Below are 17,539 nucleotides of genomic sequence, written 5' to 3'. Positions count from 1 at the left end.
ACCAATCGCGCTGTCACAATAACAATGTCATTTTTAGGAGTTGACCTAAACTGTGAGAGAATGTCAGTAACAGCACATTCTCACCTTGATAGACAGCGTGATCCTCCACAGCTGAGGAAGTGTCACCTTTTGTCACTATAAACGTCCAGGGATGCCTGCAGAGAGAATAAATACAGAAACAGGAGAAAGAAAAGTACAGGTCAGATAGTGAAGAAGGCAGACGTGACGACTGCAGGGGGAATAAAAATAAACCAGTACAGGAGTGAGATTGAAAGACTGGAGGCAGATAAATAGCACGAGGAAACTCAGATTGAATTACAGTGAGTCAAAGACACAAGTGATGATAACACTTAAGTGACGAGAGAGAGATTCATAAAATCACATATGAAAGAACGCTGTAAGGGAGCAGTGTGTTAGGACCTTTTCTGGCAGTAATTATAATAACAATAATAATAATACTATCTTTGATTTCTAAAGCACCTTTCACGAAACCCAAGGTCGCTACATACGTAGAGAAACCAGACTAACCCAACAAACCAGAACAAAAACACCAAAACAAAAAACCTGAATATTGATTTAAACGACTCCAGGGTTAGTGTCTGCTGAAACAGCCAGAGGGAGTGAGTCCCAGAGGGCTGGAGTTTGGCCTGCAGGTGCCGGGGATGGAGCGGAGGCTGAGGTCAGCAGACTGTCGGAGAGAAAACCCACGCACACGCGGGGAGAAACCGGGTCGCCATGTTTGTGTCATATGTGTTTTATTAGGTTATACGCTGTAGAAGTTTAAAGCAGTGCAACTTTAACTAAAGTCTCTCACCTCATTGTCCTTCATGTAACAGTAAACACAGACGTAAACAGACGGTGATTGGAACGACTTTGAAAAATTGCTTTTGATAAATGTTTTATAAGGAAGTAAATGCGTCCTCTGGGTCTGCCAGACCTCACACACACACACACACACACACACACACACACACACACACACACTGAATGTAAACATTACCTTTGGTTGTTTGTTTACACAAGAACTTTGCAGTGCACCTTTAACCGACCGGGAGCTGAGCACAGAGAGGATATGAGCGTGGCTGGGAGTGAATGTCAGACGTGTTTAGAATTAAACTTCAAATCTCCGCTGCTCTTGTGAACTTCAGGAGTTTGGGCTGAAGGCGACTGGACTCGCGTCAGTGAAGCTGAAGATGTTTCGCTTCTTATGTTCAGTTCTGACCGAGAAAGAAAAAAAAACTTAGACTCAGTTCATTTCTGCCAATAAATCCTCAGATTTCACCACCGCCTCTTACTCACTGCTCTGCTCTAATGGTGCGTTCCATTTGTAGTCGGAACTCGGGGCGTTCCTGAAGTCGGATTTCCAACTCCCGAACTCTGAGCAACATCAACAACCCCGACATGGGATTCCAAGATGGCTGCCAGCGTACAAACACGCCTACTTTTCCCGTTAATTGAGCCTCGTTATAAACTGATATTGCTAACAAGGGCTAGCCTCGAGATACGTCTGCGTCCGACTGGAACGTGGTGATGTCACTCCCAGTTCTGACATCTGACAGAGTTAAATGATCACATGTTTCAGTTTAGTTACCCTTGAGGGTCTGAATCCTCCTAAATATTACACACAATATCTTTAATTGATTCGGCAATTAAGGGCCGGAGGAGGGCCACGTTCAGTGAACTCCTTGTGCCGGTCCTGAGCCCGGATAATAAATAAAAACCCAGCAGGGACAGAAAGTCCACGGCCATTTATTTATTTATTTATCTTTGTCTCCGTCCAACTCTCTGTGGTTCAGACACAGCGTGGCGGGTTGAAATCTGAGCGTTGAGAGAAAACGCAGCAGCAGAGGTGTGTGTTGTGGTGTTTTCTCCACAGTGGCAGCTGCAGTAAACGTATGCAAATAACATAACGGAGAAAGTGCCGCAGAGTCTGCACGCACTCATAAATTATGACTTATTAAAACGTCTCTCTGGGTGCGTCGCAAATGACAGAGTCCCTCTCTTTGTCTCTCTCTCTCTCTGGTGATGACACCAGCGCCGGTCTGTTTGGCAGCCGTGTGAGGAGAGAAGAGGCGACAGGAGTCGTTAGGCAGGAATTCCTCTGTCACCTCGCCATCGCTCCCGTCTGCTCTGTCCTCCACGGCCTCCACAGCCACGGGGGGAAAAAATGCTAAGTGGGAAAAGAGGAGCGTTAACGCCGTCAGAGTTCTCCTGCGGTCTCTGCTGCAGCGTTGAGTTTCACAACAACATCTGACTGGAACCACAGGACGAGGCCTGGGCTGCCGGCGCTCACCAGCTTCTTCTCTCAGGCCGCAACAAAGCCTGTGATACTGCAGTCCACTCACACACACACACACACAGCAGCAGCCTGTGGTTCACGCTGCAAAAAGCTGCTTATCCAACAAACCATGCAGCAGCAGCAGCAGCAGCAGCAGCAGCAGCAGCAGCAGCAGCACAGAGCGGCCAAGTTTGTCAACGTCTTAATGCAAATGTACACATTTTTATCTTCTTCACTCCTCCTTATGTCAGACACTGAGACACTCCGGGGGGTTTGTTATCATGACACGATTCTGTTTCCAGTTCCCGTGCATTCCTGACACACTGCTAATTCTCTCAGTGTCTCTGTTCCTGTCTCTCTCACACACACACACACACACACACACACACACACACACACACACACTTGTTTTTATATCTAAGTGAGGACAAACAAAGACATAAGTCCCAGCATCACAACAAAATGCTGAAACCTAAAGTCTAACCCCCAAAAACCAGGTCTTAACCTATAAACAGCCCTTGTCCTCACCTTCACAAATGTCTTCACTTCCTGTGGTTTATGGGTTCTTTGTTCCACACACACAGGTTTGCACAGCTATTCTATTAAGGCCAAACCTAACCTTAACTCAACTTAACCATAATTCAAATCTCAGCCTTAAACTAAACGAGGTTCTGCCTAATTAGGACCAGGTTTTGGTCTCCAAAGACTACTGGTCCTGACAACGTCAGTGTTTATGACAGAAAAAGGTCCTAAAAAAAGATAATAAATGTTATTACCATATTAATAAAAAAATAACCTTCCTGTGCTCACACACTGTGGTTACCTGTGACTCCTGGGCTGCAGGATCCAGATCCAGTTGCCAGAATTTTGATAGTTTTGTTTGGATAGATTTCTTATTTCATGAATGCAACCTTCAATCACAGCGTGTGAATAGGTAAAGCATAAATGAGAACATGAGAAATAAAGAAGGCACTAATACTGCATGAGTGTGAGCGTGAAAGATGCTAATCTGTTGTGCAATTCAACAAAAGTAAAAACTTTGAGCCCAATAACAAAAGTGTAAGTGACATTATGAGCTCTGTGAATGGAACTTTACAGCAGAGCTTTTCTATAGTATATCAATCTTTTTACTAGGCCTAAAACTGCAGAGAGTTGACTGAAAAAAATAAAAATAAATCTGGCTTCAAGAAGCAAGAGGTCTCAGAGAGCTGCAGGGATTAATTATAGAAAGACAAGCTTCCAGGGAGGGCAAAACATTTTCTCATCAATCCACAGTGATCGATAAAAACAAAAGCTACAGACGATACAGAGCTGGGAGCTTCTCTCGTCACAGAGCGAAGATCTGACTTTGTACTGGACGAGAAACTGTCGTCACAGATTAAATCAAATGCATTTAATAAAAAAAAAAAACATAACAAATGTCGTTTCAGTCCACTAGATGGTGCCAAGTGTTCACTCTCACTAGAGCTGTTGTGCGAGTATATCGCAATATATGAATTAGCAAAATATGCAAAATCATGATAATATCGTATTGTGACTTAAACATTGTGATAATATTGCGACTTAAATATCATGATACTATCATATTGCGATACTATCATATCCTGGCTGAAATATCATGATAATATCGTAACTTAAATATCGTGATAATATCGTACTGCCACTTAAATACGATAATATTGCGACTTAAATATCATGATACTATCATATTGTGATACTATCATATCCTGGCTGAAATATCATGATAATATCGTAACTTCAATATCGTGAAACTATCATATTGTGACTTAAATATCATGACAATAACGTGACTTAAATACTGTGATACTATCCTATTATGGTGTCTCAGGCAATTAAAAAAATAATAATATAAAAATAATAATATATATGACACACAAAACAAAAACAAAGGATACTCTGGGATGGAAACGAGACAACACAAAGGCAAAAATCACAAAATCTGAAGTCTAAATGTCCAAGTAAATACAGGCAAAAGAACAATAAAGAGAAGAACACATTACACAAAGCAAGCAAGAGCAAAACAACCCAAAACAATAAAGATAAGACAAAATAGAAATAAGAGTTATTAAACTAATAAAAATCTAAGATAAAAGCAGGTGATTTAAAAGAGGCCACTGAATCTGTGAGTCTTATCTGCTCAGGTACAGCCGGTCGTTCCCAAAGTCAAAGTCTACTCCTTTAATAGTCATTTGAATTTTGCACAAACAAAAATAAAACGTGATAGAATCTCACCTAAATCCCAGAGTGGTGATGTGCTGACTGCCCAGTCTGAACAGACTCTTCTTGGCCGAGTCCTCCAGGTTGTTGGACCCTTCGTCGTTGACCATCACAGCCATTATGAGTCCGACTTGTACACCGTCCACATACTTGGCGAGACGCCGGCTCTCGTCCTTACTGCGGTACGTGTCAAACCTGAGGGTGAGAAAATCAAGCACTCACTAGACAATATAGCACCATGTTTACACGGCATCAGGGTGAACCCTACCTTTCGTCTGATGTCAGCTGGGATTGGCTCCAGCAAACACTTATGTGGAAGATAATATGGCAGTAAATGGACGGATGGATCAGATCGTTCTACGAACGCTAACTTTTGGTTGTGGGAACGTTCCCTGAAGGTTCCCCCCTAGGTTTTCCTGTGGTTGATATGGAAAGTTCCCCTTACGTTAGTTTTTGGTTGCACATTCGGTTCCCAGAACATTACTTTCTCACAACCTTCGTTAAAAAGACTTAAAAAATAACATTAATCTCAAACATTCAATCGTTTTATATATATATATATATATATATATATATATGTATATATATATATATATATGTATATACATATATATATATATATATATATATGTACACACACACAGTATTATCACTGCATCTCCACATGAAAAGGAAGCAGAAATAACAGCCAATAGCATCCATCCACATCCATCTCTAATCATTCTATAATTGCGCTCTAATCTCCGATGGCAGTTGACTTCATATTAACTGTGTCATAACGGCCTTTCATCAAGTGCATTTTATGGCTGTCGCCTCCTAAAGACATTAAATCTGACGGGACTGGATTCAGTCCAACGCCCAGCGCTTTGTCCTCTGAACAAAAATGCTCTACTCGTCTATTTACTTAAAAAAAAAAGAAGCTGTATATCATAAAATGTCACATCTGTTTGAAAATGTAATGGATATTTAATCACAACAGGATATTAAGGATGTTATCAAATTCTAAATTTAATATCCCCACAATGAGCAATGCCAGAGCCATCACACGCATATTTGTCTCCATCATTATCGCGCTGTGGTGAGACAGTTTACGAGGTGGTGGCGTCTTCTGCATTCCGTTAGGGGACACGTGTGCGTGTGACCGTGGAGACGCTCACCTGTCGTCGTGCAGCACGTCGCCCGTCTTTGGGTCGACGACGTGGACGATGATGCCCCGGTTCCCCCAGCTTCTCTGAAACAGGTAGTTGTTTTGGTCGCTCTCTCCCGGGTGCAGGGTTTTGTTGAGCAGCGTCCACGACAGCTTGGGTTTCCCGTGGATCTCGAGTGTCCCACCAGTTCCCACGCCAATGTACTTCTTCCCAAAGTAGCTGTGTTCCTGATCACTGTCGTCCAGTCTTAAAAACAGCGTGGGAAGAGTTATATACATTTTAAATCATACCTTTACTTTCTATTCCACATTCATTCCAAAATCATTTAATCCCTGGATACTTTACCCTGCTTGTTTTTATTGCTCAGTGCAGTATTTATTGTTTTTAAATCACACTTTTATTGCCTCGACTGTATTTTAAATTCCATTGTTTTTAATGTGATGTATTTTCTGCCTCAGTAAAACACGTTGACTTGCCTTGTGCGTGATTGGTGCCACATAAACAAAAACTTTCAACAAGGAAAACTTTAAATTTAAGTCCCTGGAAAGTGAATACAGAGTTTCTTCTGTTACCAAAGACTTGGTAGGGACCCACAGATTTGAAGGTCTACTACTACGAAGATAGGATTATATGTTTTAAATTAAAATCTCTTGGAAATTATTCAAAAAAAACTCCTTGAAATGAGGAAATGAACAGTTTTTTTTATCAGTCAATAATTGTTCATTTTCCCCAACTACTAAGTGAAGATGTAAAGTGTATGTTTAATCTTTTGGAAATTATTACATTTTAAATTATTATATTATATTATATTAATTATATATATTATTATATTATTAGACATGATTGTAAATCAGTAGCTGTATTAGGTTATGTGAAGAAATGACAACTGTGGAGTAAAGAATTATGTAGTAAAAGAGTTTATCTTCTGTAGTTAGCAAACTCCTTCTCAAATTCAATAGTCAGTCAGTCAGTCATCATCTACCGCTTTATCCTCCACCAGAGGGTCGCGGGGGGTGCTGTGCCAATCTCAGCTACATCGGGCGATAGGCGGGGTACACCCTGGACAGTTCGCCAGTCCATCGCAGGGCCACACACAGATAGAGACAAACAACCATTCACTCTCACACTCACTCCTATGGTCAATTTAGAGTGTTCAATTTACCTATCCCCTCATTGCATGTTTTTGGACTGTGGGAGGAAGCCGGAGAACCCGGAGAGAACCCACGCACACACGGGGAGAACATGCAAACTCCATGCAGAAAGGCCCTTGTTCCAACCGGGGCTCGAACCCGGGTCTTCTCGCTGCAAGGCGAGAGTGCTAACCACTACACCACCGTGTGGCCCCAAATTCAATAGTATAAAACAAAAACAGTGCGATTTATTAACAGTTTACCTGTTAACTCCAGATTAAACTGCACTGCTGTGTAATAAAGACATAAAAAAAGTTCCGCTGCTTTATTTAAAACTCCTTAAAATGAGGAAATTAAGAGATTGTTTATCAGTCTTCAGGTTACTGTACCTGTGTCAGGTGTTGTGTGTTTGTTGGGCTCAGACAAAAATACAGCATGTGTGTTGGGTTTGGACTCAGTGAAGTTCAGACCTCTACAGTAAATCCTAGAGTCATCTTACTGACACGCGTCGCTGCTCTGTACCTTCCAAACAAAGAGATGGTGAGGTTTCCTCGATAAGGACAGTCGGGGCTGCCGATGTGTAGCTCGCCCTTGTTCCCAATCAGGATGTGCTTTGTTCGGAGCAGAATGGGCCGGCTGGTGTCAGCAATCACCAGCTTTCCTGCAGGAGAAAGAGAGAAGGAGGAGGAGGAGGAGGGGGGTGATGAAGTCTCCTGGCAGGTCCTTCATGCCCCAGTGCCCTCAGACACCTCCTGATACCATTTATGGCCCTGTGCTCAGACTGCACACACACACACACACACACACACACACACACACACACACTGCATCCAGCCAACCAGCTCTGTTACCAGGCCTGAAATCCAATGATTCCAGTTCAGTAGTAAAGTGGTGAGTAGCTGTTGAACATGGAACGTCATCTCCTGGATGTTCTTGGCCGAGGCCCTGACCTCATCACATTTCTCTTTCTCTCACCATCACCATCACCCTCCCTCCCACCCCCACACACACACACACCTCCTCTTCTTGGTGTTTGTTTCTTTCACTTCCAATTTCCAATTACGCCGAGACAATTGACGTGGAGGCAATTCCATCAAGGATTTTACCATTTACAGCAAATGGTCGTACTGTCTAATGTGGCAGAAACAGGCTAAGCTCCTAGTATTTGTGTAATGAGGATTCTGCGTGGAACTACTGCACAAAAACAAAACAACATCATGGAAAACATTCGAGTGTCGTTCCGAGAGAGAACTCTAAATGATCTGTCGACGTGAACGTGAGTGCGTCCACCTGTCTCGCGTCCCTGACCCTCACATGATCCCTTCACTCATGCACTCATCATCATCACTTATCAAGGAGATGAAGACGCTTCCAGCTTACCGCCGTTGAGAATCTCAATGGAGTGGACGGTGGCTGAGGTGGTGAGGAGAACCTTCCTGCCGTAGCCAATCGTCACGCGGTGGTCTTCATGGTGTCCTGGCATCCATGGACGCAGTCCTGGCTCCTTATCTGGACACACTGCAGGAGACAGAGGACACACACACACACACACATATGTTTTGATTTTGTGCTGATTTGACTTTAATTCCACAACATTTATTTAGAATAAATGGACATGATATGATTAGGATATCTATTGTTTATTCATTGATTCATTACAGATACAAGTGAGTAGTCCAGGATTTCTTTTCTCTGGGTTTCTTTGCCCCAGCTGATTTCCTGAAGTGATTACATCCCAATTCACAAGGTCCAGATTAGATTAGATTTGATTCCATAACAATTAATTTACAGATCATTTCAGATTTGCTTGGTTACGACAAACATGCTCCACAGAGCTAATGCTGCAAATTGTACAAAATTTAAATCTCTTTAAAACCTGGTGCATCGTTCAAAATATAAAAAAACAAACATTAATGCTTTTTTTGGTACAGTACAATCAAAGGTCAAACCTTAGAAACCCATTCGAATTAAAAATATTCAGCCTAGAACGGCATTAGACAGTTTGAAATAATTACAAATGTGTCCAGCAGAGGGAGCTGTGAGTGCTTCCATGCCCTCTTGACTCATCAGAGGAAACAAACAAAAGTGTCCTCCTGATATTGGATTTTGAAGTATTTCTGGTTCTTAAATCTGCAGACACAGCTGTTAGCTTAGCTCTTAGCTCTGACAGTTCACGAGAGATCACGAGAATCGGTAGCCTACTAGATCGTTCAAATGAAGAGTCCGAACCCAGCTGTAGAAAACTAGAGAACTATTCCTTTAAATGAACTTAGCTAGCATCGTCTAACGTTTTACGAAATAGTGTCAGCAAATGTCTGGAAATGAAAGAGTGAATTTTTAGTAGTTGGCTAATAAACATCTGTGGTTCAGCTTCATGTCTGGTGTGTTGACATAATTAAAACAACCATGATGATGAATAACTTCAATGATCAGATGGAAAAGTAAAATAACTGAACCAAATATTCAGGTATTTCACTTTTTTTTATATATAATATATAGTGATGGTGAACACGGCCATGACTACAAGGCTGCTTTTTGATTCAGTTAAGGCCTGAAAGAGACCAGAGAACATATGAAAGTGACTCAAGGCCACACTTCCTTTGAAAAAAAATTCAATTCAATTTGCGTTATTTCAATAAAGATAACATTTTTGTTTGGAGCTCCTTATGTCATTTTGTTATTTTTTTTACACTATTTCATGCTTGATAAGTGTGGCGTGAGTAGGTGTAGTAGTAGTAGCCACAGATAATGCAGCAGATGTGCAACCATTGTTCACGCTGACTGTGTGTCAGTAGATCATAAAAGATTATAAAAACCTGAATAATCGCTTTACCTTGATGGAATTAACGTGATTGTAAAAAAAATAGTGATCCAAACGTCTTAAAAGGGAACACACGCATAGATTTTATACTTTATTTCCATCTAAATCCCCCAAATAAGCTCAGTTTTTGGACCATGTTAATTTAAAACTGTGAAAGAGCTACGGCGACATTCATCAGCCACTTTATTAGGTACACAGGTGACGTTCATGACTTTCAGGTTGCAAAAGCCCAAAATCTCGAGGCTCCAAAACAGGAGTTCAGATTCTCCTAGGTGACGCCATGTTGTAAATTGTAATTGGCATTTTTCTAGTCTTGATGACCGTGAAACAGTGCATCTACTTGGGCTTCCAAGAGCCATGTGGGGTTAAGAGTCTTGCCCAAAAACACATTAGCATGTAGACTATCAGTGCAAGGATTAAACCCCGATCATGTGGCTGGAAGACAGCCCGCTCTACCACTAGGACGATCTTCTTCACACCTTGGTTGTATTGTTATTTAAATGACTGTTTCCATCCATCCATCCATCATCTCAAAGACATTTTCTTCCAGGGAACTGACTCTGCTCACTGAATGTTTTCTATTTTTCGGACCATTCTCTGTGAACCCTAGAGATGGTTGTGCGTGAAAATCGCAGCAGATCAACAGTTTCCGAAATACTCAGTCCGGCCCGTCTAACACTAACAACCATGCCATGTTCAAAGTCACTCAAATCACCTTTCTACTTCCTGGTAACGCTCCGTTTGAACATCAGCAGCTCATCTTGACCGCGTCGACGTGCCTTAATGCATCAAGTGGTGGATACTTGTGTTAACAAGCAGCTGAGGAGGTGTGACGTAACCCTGCGGTAGCGCTAATACGAATTCATTCATTCATTCATCCGAAAAACATTTGGAAACCTTGACAGAAAATAAAACTTTCCACAGCATCCATCAGCTGCTGCAGCCTTTATCAGGGTTTACCAGCACCCAGATTTAAACTCTTATAGTGGGAACAATTTCACTGGACAAAAATGAAATTCAGTAGATCGGGCTGTGTTATTTTCTATTGGTTTATCCCCCTGGGAAACTCAATCCCACAGAATCAAGGGTAAACACATCAAAGGGCTTCTATCGACTGAATATTCCCAGAACGTTCTGGGAATGTGACTTTGGTTGTGGGATTTTTTGGTTTTTGGTTCCCCTAATGTTACCTTTCTACAACCTTCATACTTTAGAGAGTGTTTCCAGAACGTTCCCCTAACCTTACTTTTCTACAACTTTCATACATTGACGTGACAGCATTCATTATATATAAGACAAACACTAACCTGTTCACTTTGTATTGGAACCAAAAGATTTGTACTTTTTGGAAAATGCAGTGACAACTTGAGGAATAAATGAGGCAGGGAATGAGGGAACAATCATCAGCAGTGACAAGGTGACCAAGCAGCAGGTACACAAGGCACCTGACAAAGTGGCGGGAGTGACAGTGTGTTCTTCTGCTGCTGCTGTAGCTCATCAGCTTTAAGTTTTGACGAGTTGCCTGAATGGGAGCGGTATTGCGCGATCCAAAAAGCAAAGCCCTTAATCTACCAGTCTATCTTCGTTCCTACCCTCACCTATGGTCATGACCGAAAGAAATGCCGAAATGGGTTTCCTCAGAAGGGGGGCTGGGGTCTCCTCTAGAGATAGGGTGACAATCTCAGCAATTTGGCAGGAACTCAGAGTAGAGTTGCTGCTCTTTTTCGTGGAAAGGAGTCAGTTGAGGTGTTTCTGGCACCTGGTAAGGATGCCATCAGGGCGCCTACCTTGGTAGGTGTTCCTGCCACATCCAACTAGGGGCAGGCCTAGGGGTAGACTTGGGGCAGACCAAGGACTAGGTGGAGAGATTATTTCTCTTCACTGGCCTGGGAGCACCTGGGGATCGCCCAGTCAGAGCTGGACAATGAGGCCAGGGAAAGGGAAGTCTGGGTCTCTCTGCTAGACCTGCTACCCCCATGAACTGATCTCGGGGGTAGCAGTTGACGACTGATTGGATGAATGGATAGAGTTGTGTGTTCATCCCCTTCATACCATCGTCCAATTCTGATGCTCAGTTTGAATTTCATGAAAACATGATTTTAACCACGTCCACATGATGAAATGCATTGAGCTGCTGCCATGTGATTTGGCCGGGTAGATATTTGTGTTAACAAGCAGCACACACAACATGTGTACCAGATAAATTGGCCTGTGGGTTGAAGTTACAAAAACACATCATGAAATCTTCAGTGATTCATCAGAAACAAATCACAGATTCATGAGATCAGCAGTGCTAAACCTCGGGTTTGTCAATAAATGCTGAAATATTTATTCTGTTCCCCCCGTTCCTCCCTGCTCTGTAACTTTCTCAGCCTCCAAACTGTCTAATGGCGATTAAACAGCACACAAGGTTATTGGATTGCTCAGTCAAGAGTAAGAGTGACTGATGAACCCATTTAGTCTGTGTCTGTTATTATCGGCTGGCACTGGGAGATACTGTGTGTGTAAGTCTGTCCAATAGAGTTTCAATCTATTGCCTTCTGGTGTGTGAGGTGGCGCTTGCCTTATCTGCCTGCCACCTAATGGATCCATCAATGGCAGTGACTGGCTGAGGACCTGCACTGTCAAGGAGATTTCCCAGAGGGCTAACACAGATTGATAGGTGGAGATGTACAATCACCTGGTTGTCTGATGTCTGCGAGTGACGTGTTGGCACTGGAGGAGTCACATTTGCTCCTGGACTGTATATAAAAAATGGACGTGGTCCATTCCAGGCGCCAAACAAACTCCCATTTGGAGAAAAGATTTGTGATTCCACTGGCGACATCCTGGCATCTACTGGACGGCGCTAGCCATCAATCACACTGGTGTCCACTCATATGGGCTGTGTCGTCTATTTTCCTTCTGAATGGTAACATCATTTATAAAAGCGACAACAAGGTCTATTAGTCGCCCCCTGGTGGCTGACTGCTACCTCCATCCAACTTCCTAGGCTTCACTTTTCAAACCAGAAGACTACATCCATTTTTATAAACAAAGCGCCATGTGTATAATAGTGGACTCAGGTGTTCGTGTCATCTGGAACATTGTTGATTCACATCAGACTGCACTGTGGGCCGGATTCTTCGCTTTGCCAGCACGGAGTGCAGCAGAAGAAGAAATGCTTTCCAAGAGACAACGTAAGTGCCAGCCAACCACGATTTGGATAATGTCGCATCCAAACTCTCGGCTTTCGGACAAGATCGTTCTCCCCATTTCCAGTGGATTATTTTTAATCAGCAGCATCTCTTGCTATGAAGTCGGCAACTTCAGGGACTCATTTCTAAACATCCACTTCCAGCTTCACTAACACGGAAAGTTCTAGAGGAGTGAATGGGACGTGAATGTTCTCGTCAACGAGATTTGAAACAAAGTCAGAGCAAAAAAAAGTTGCGTCCCTATGGATTATACTGGTTGTTAGCGGTTTGTTAGCTCTAGTATTTGAGTTCAATCTCATTACTCACACTGTTCACACGTAGCATCAGAAAAATGCACAGAAAATGGGTGAAAGAAACCAGGTGTGTTAATGTGAGACCTTCAAGGTTGTGATTGTTTTGTCTTTTATTACAAAGCCTCCAAAACCTGGCAGCTGCTGAGACGATTGAAGTCGCTGCACTCAATCACCGAATCTCAGCTGAAACGGAGCGAAAGGTGGGTTTCACACCGTGGACGGGTCGTCAGTCCATCACAGGGACAAGTCGCTGCAGTGGCTTCACTACAATGACTCAATGACTTTGTGTAGGAAAGAAAAAAAACTAAACAAAAACATTTGCCGCGCCTCGTCCTATCTTTCAAACCCAAAGAAAATCCAGAGAATTCCGACTCGACTGACTCGTGGGCTTCATGTGGATGACGGGAGGATCAAAGCACATTTCAAAGTGAACAAAGACCAGTTTGACTAGAAAGCGGCTACATTTTGTCACACCGACGTGAACAAAAACTGAATATAAATCTTTTCTTCTTTCATGTTGACAGGATTTCTGGAGCTCAGCCGGACGGAGAGCATCCACCTCTGTTTTTATCTCCTCCTCCCATTGTTCTGTTTGGTCAGGCAGCAGCCAGCGCTGGGGAGAGTCCAGTGTGATTTATTCCTTTTTATAACTCACAGACGTCTCTCTGTGGCTCTTGGACGGCTTTGATGGAGCAACATTTTTGTGGCCTGCGTCTTGTCTGTGAACTGTGGGTGGGTTTGGCGCTGTGTGAGACAGGTGTGTCTGCAGGTCAAGTCCGGGCGCTTTGACGCGGCGCACGTGGACTTCAGCGAACGTGTCCAAACATCTTGAAGGAGTTCCGAGAGAAATGAGAAACAGAAGGTTCAACTTCTAGTGTTAATAACGTAAAGTCTGAGTGAAGGTCCAACAAAAACACTCAGGAAACACATATTAGACATCGGATATACAAGACACAGGGTATTAAGCCCCGCCCACCAAGCAGAAAAAACGGATTTTAAACCCCCCCCACCGTCCACTCAGGTAAAACTTTACCCTAATTCTAAATGGTCCAAAGAACCTGGCTCCATCAGCATTATTAGTATTATTACTTTTTGTCGCCGTGACGCTGACGTGATATTTCCACAGATATTAAACCTCCTCTATAAAGAAGCTCGTACATGTAAACAGATGTTCTTCCTTGGCAACACAGAATCCTCCTGGACGCTGCCAGGAGAGAGCAGAAATATTGCAGACAGACATTCAACTATGCGTTGACTTGATAAGATTCAGCTTCATTTACTTGTTGAATTTGTTTTTAATGTGAACTGACTGAAAAGATTCAAGAGAAGCTCATATTTCTAGACCAGAAATGTTCTGCTTTCTTTGTTATTTGGAGCAAATGAAAAACAGAAAAATATTCACATTTAAGCAGCTGAAAAAACACCAGTGCTGGTTCATGGATTTAGAATAAAATAATATTATGATACGAAATTGTGCAGTTAAAACATACACAACAGTCACTGCCTTTCAAAATAAGAGCCCCCTGACTTTGGCTTTTTACTACTTCCTAAATAAACACATAAATACCTTAGTTGTTACTCTTATAAAATAAAAAATACTCCCTCACATAAAACACACGTGTTTATGTTATTTTTAGTTTTAACCGTCATTGCACAACTCAGGTCGTGACGAGCCTGCGCTGCCAGAGACCACAAGTGCAATTAACTGCAAACACAGTGTGTACTTGAAGAACCTTATTACATTTAATTTATGTTTTCTAATTAAAATGACTGACATCCTCACATTTAATTTGCAAAAAAAAACTGTGTTGCTACACATCCTTGTACATTTTTAAGTAGTTATACAGAAATCCTGGTAAACCAGAACTACTTCAGGATGTTTGGTCTGGGCTCAATCCGAGGGGCGGGATAAACGGTTGTCTTTCAAATTCCCTCTGCACGCAATCAGACAGCTCTACAACCAATCAGAGCAACGAAGGAGGCGACAAAGTCAGTACTACCATCCCTGTTCTAGAAATACAAAGCTAAATGCTAATCAGTGAAGTTTTCCTTTAACTCCAAATCGTTCAAAGTCAAGGCCAAAGCCGATTCTTCTTTATTTACATTTATTACATGTAGCGGAGGCGGGCAGGGACTCTGTCGTCTTTATGTTAAGCCCCGCCCACCGACTCTATACACAATGTGATTGGCCATGCCAGAGTTTGGGTAATGGAAGCCCGTTTCCGCCAGAAAAAAAAAAAGAGGTATAAAAAGTGGAAATTATGAGACAAAAATTCATAATTATGATAAAAAAAGGTCGAAATTATGATTAATTTAAATTTTAAAATAATTTAAATTAAAAAATTATTCATAATTTTGACTTCTTATCTAATAACTTCGACTTATTTTGAGGATATTTTTATTATCAAGGCTAAGTTTTACCTCTTTTTTTCTTCTTTTCTGGCTAAAATGGGTTTCCATAGTTTCTAGACGGAACCCTGGCTGCAAATTAAATTTGCTACCGCTAGGGTGCGTCAAGATTTCTAGGCTACAGAAACACGTGTCCACAAACATGTGTATGATGTACACTAAACCACTGACTAATACAACAAAAGATCACGAGGCTCTGAATGCACCGCACGTGTCTTTATATTCAAGTATCTGCACGTTCATTTTGTGAACCACAAACTCTGTTTTTCCTCGTTCTGTTTGTTGTCTTTTTCTTTAATAAACTGCAAATGAACCTACAAATGGAAAACACACATTTGCAACGTTCCACCTCCTCCAAGCACTGAGGCATTAAAAGCCACAAAAATGGAAACGTTTACAAAAAAAGAAACACACAAGCTAAACCCCGAAAAAGCTCCTCATCAGCAGCTGCTCCTCTCGCCAGTTTGTGGTGAAGCGTCTGAAGTCGGTCCTCGGAGACGTGTGGCTGCACAGTTACTGCGGCGTCTGACAGCTGTGAGTGAAAACTGCTGAACCTGCTCCGCTTCGCTCGAGATACAGCCAAAAAAAAACATGACCCGAGTCTGAACCCCGTCTAAAAAAACACAACAACCCCAGGTGAGAATTACACCACAAAATAATAAATCAGGGGAAATAAAAGGTTCTGCAGCAGTTTAGAGGAGAGCAGGGTAATAAGTGCAGGCGTTTTCTGTTGTTATTATGGGATGCTTTACAGTGGAGACATTCAGCTTTACAGAGACCTGGATAAATGTAAAGCTGATGGAAGGTCCGACACAGAACCTCCAATATGTCCTGGTACATCAGTCCCATACAGTCTTTCATCTAGTTTATCCTAATCTGATCCAGATTATGGATTTGATTCGATTTGACCATTTTACCATTTTATTATGTTACCGTTTTATTGTTTAACCGAGTAATCTGTGAAAAATGTCTGAAAATGTTGATTGGTGTTTCTCAGACTCTGTGGAAATGATGACGCTCTCAAATGCCTTGATGATGATTCAGTTTGAATGATTTCTTTGTCAGGAGCTGAAAGATCAGATAAACTTTCATTTCATTCCTTAAAAACACTCCACTTATATGTTTATTCCTGTCGGTCGCTGTAACTCTGTAAAGCACCCCGGTTGTTCTCAAATGTGCTCTACGAGTAAAGTCGACTTGACTTGACTTGACATCAAATTCAAGGACTTTTCATGGATTTTTCAAGGACCAATTCCCTCAAATTCAAGGACCAAATGTGCTGACAGAATTTAAGATGGGAGGACTAACTTGTAGGAGCCTCTTGTGGACGAGTGATTGTCCTTGCGATCTTTGGTCAAAGTCAGTCCTTTGTCATTTTTCTTTGGTGACACAGAGATCTTGGAATTTTCCTTTCCCAGACGTCACAGCGTCATTTTGCTCGCTCTTGTTGTAACTTTACTCGCTCGTTGTTCTGCACGGAATCTCACGTCAACGGTGAAGAGAGAGACAGTGGACAGTGGAAGTTTGTCCTTTTGTTAGCAACTTTCTGTTTTCCAGTCCTACTTCTTATAATGGGCAAGACAAAAAAGAAAGAGTCAAATCTCTGTCAAAACTTATTGGATTTCAACAAAATTTGGCATTTGTGTGCAAGATCAGACTTTTTTGTTTTTGTTCCGAAAAAAACAACCTTGCTACTCTTTGTTAGTCGTAAACAATGTCGCAAAAGTGAGTAAATTCAACTGAATCTTGAGCAAAATCAACACAATGGAATAAACAAAGCTTGAGTTTCAGGTTCATTTTTAAGACAATGACCTGAAAATTTGAATTTTAAATCTTATCTTCAGCCTGTTTATGAAATAAATTATTTTGGTGAGCTGTGGAAAAGTGTATTTTTTTTATGATTTTCAGAAGCAAATTCAGTTTATACATGATTTCTATTCAACATACTGTACATAATTGATTTAGACCATTAATGTTGTTCAATAAACAGTTCTATTTTTTTTTATTTAGAGGAAATCAGCTGAA

At 41.8% G+C, this 17,539-nt stretch overlaps 1 protein-coding gene across 5 annotated transcripts in view; it reads right to left on the bottom strand.

Moving 5' to 3' along the window:
• The window catches only part of LOC131459309 (cell migration-inducing and hyaluronan-binding protein-like), a 161,932-nt gene that overhangs the window by 55,313 nt on the left and 89,080 nt on the right, over positions 1–17,539 (bottom strand). For all 5 annotated transcript variants that reach the window (XM_058628971.1, XM_058628972.1, XM_058628973.1 and 2 more), the window contains 5 exons: positions 8,175–8,312; positions 7,317–7,455; positions 5,674–5,910; positions 4,532–4,711; positions 85–155 (listed from right to left, as the gene is read on the bottom strand). In XM_058628971.1, the coding sequence (XP_058484954.1) occupies positions 85–155; positions 4,532–4,711; positions 5,674–5,910; positions 7,317–7,455; positions 8,175–8,312 (765 nt within the window). The remainder of the gene's footprint in view (positions 1–84; positions 156–4,531; positions 4,712–5,673; positions 5,911–7,316; positions 7,456–8,174; positions 8,313–17,539) is intronic.

The sequence above is a fragment of the Solea solea genome, chromosome 5, assembly GCF_958295425.1.
Source record: "Solea solea chromosome 5, fSolSol10.1, whole genome shotgun sequence".
Lineage (NCBI taxonomy): Eukaryota > Metazoa > Chordata > Actinopteri > Pleuronectiformes > Soleidae > Solea > Solea solea.
The sequence above is the reverse complement of the archived record's forward strand: the minus strand, read 5'-3'. Positions and strand labels throughout refer to the sequence as shown.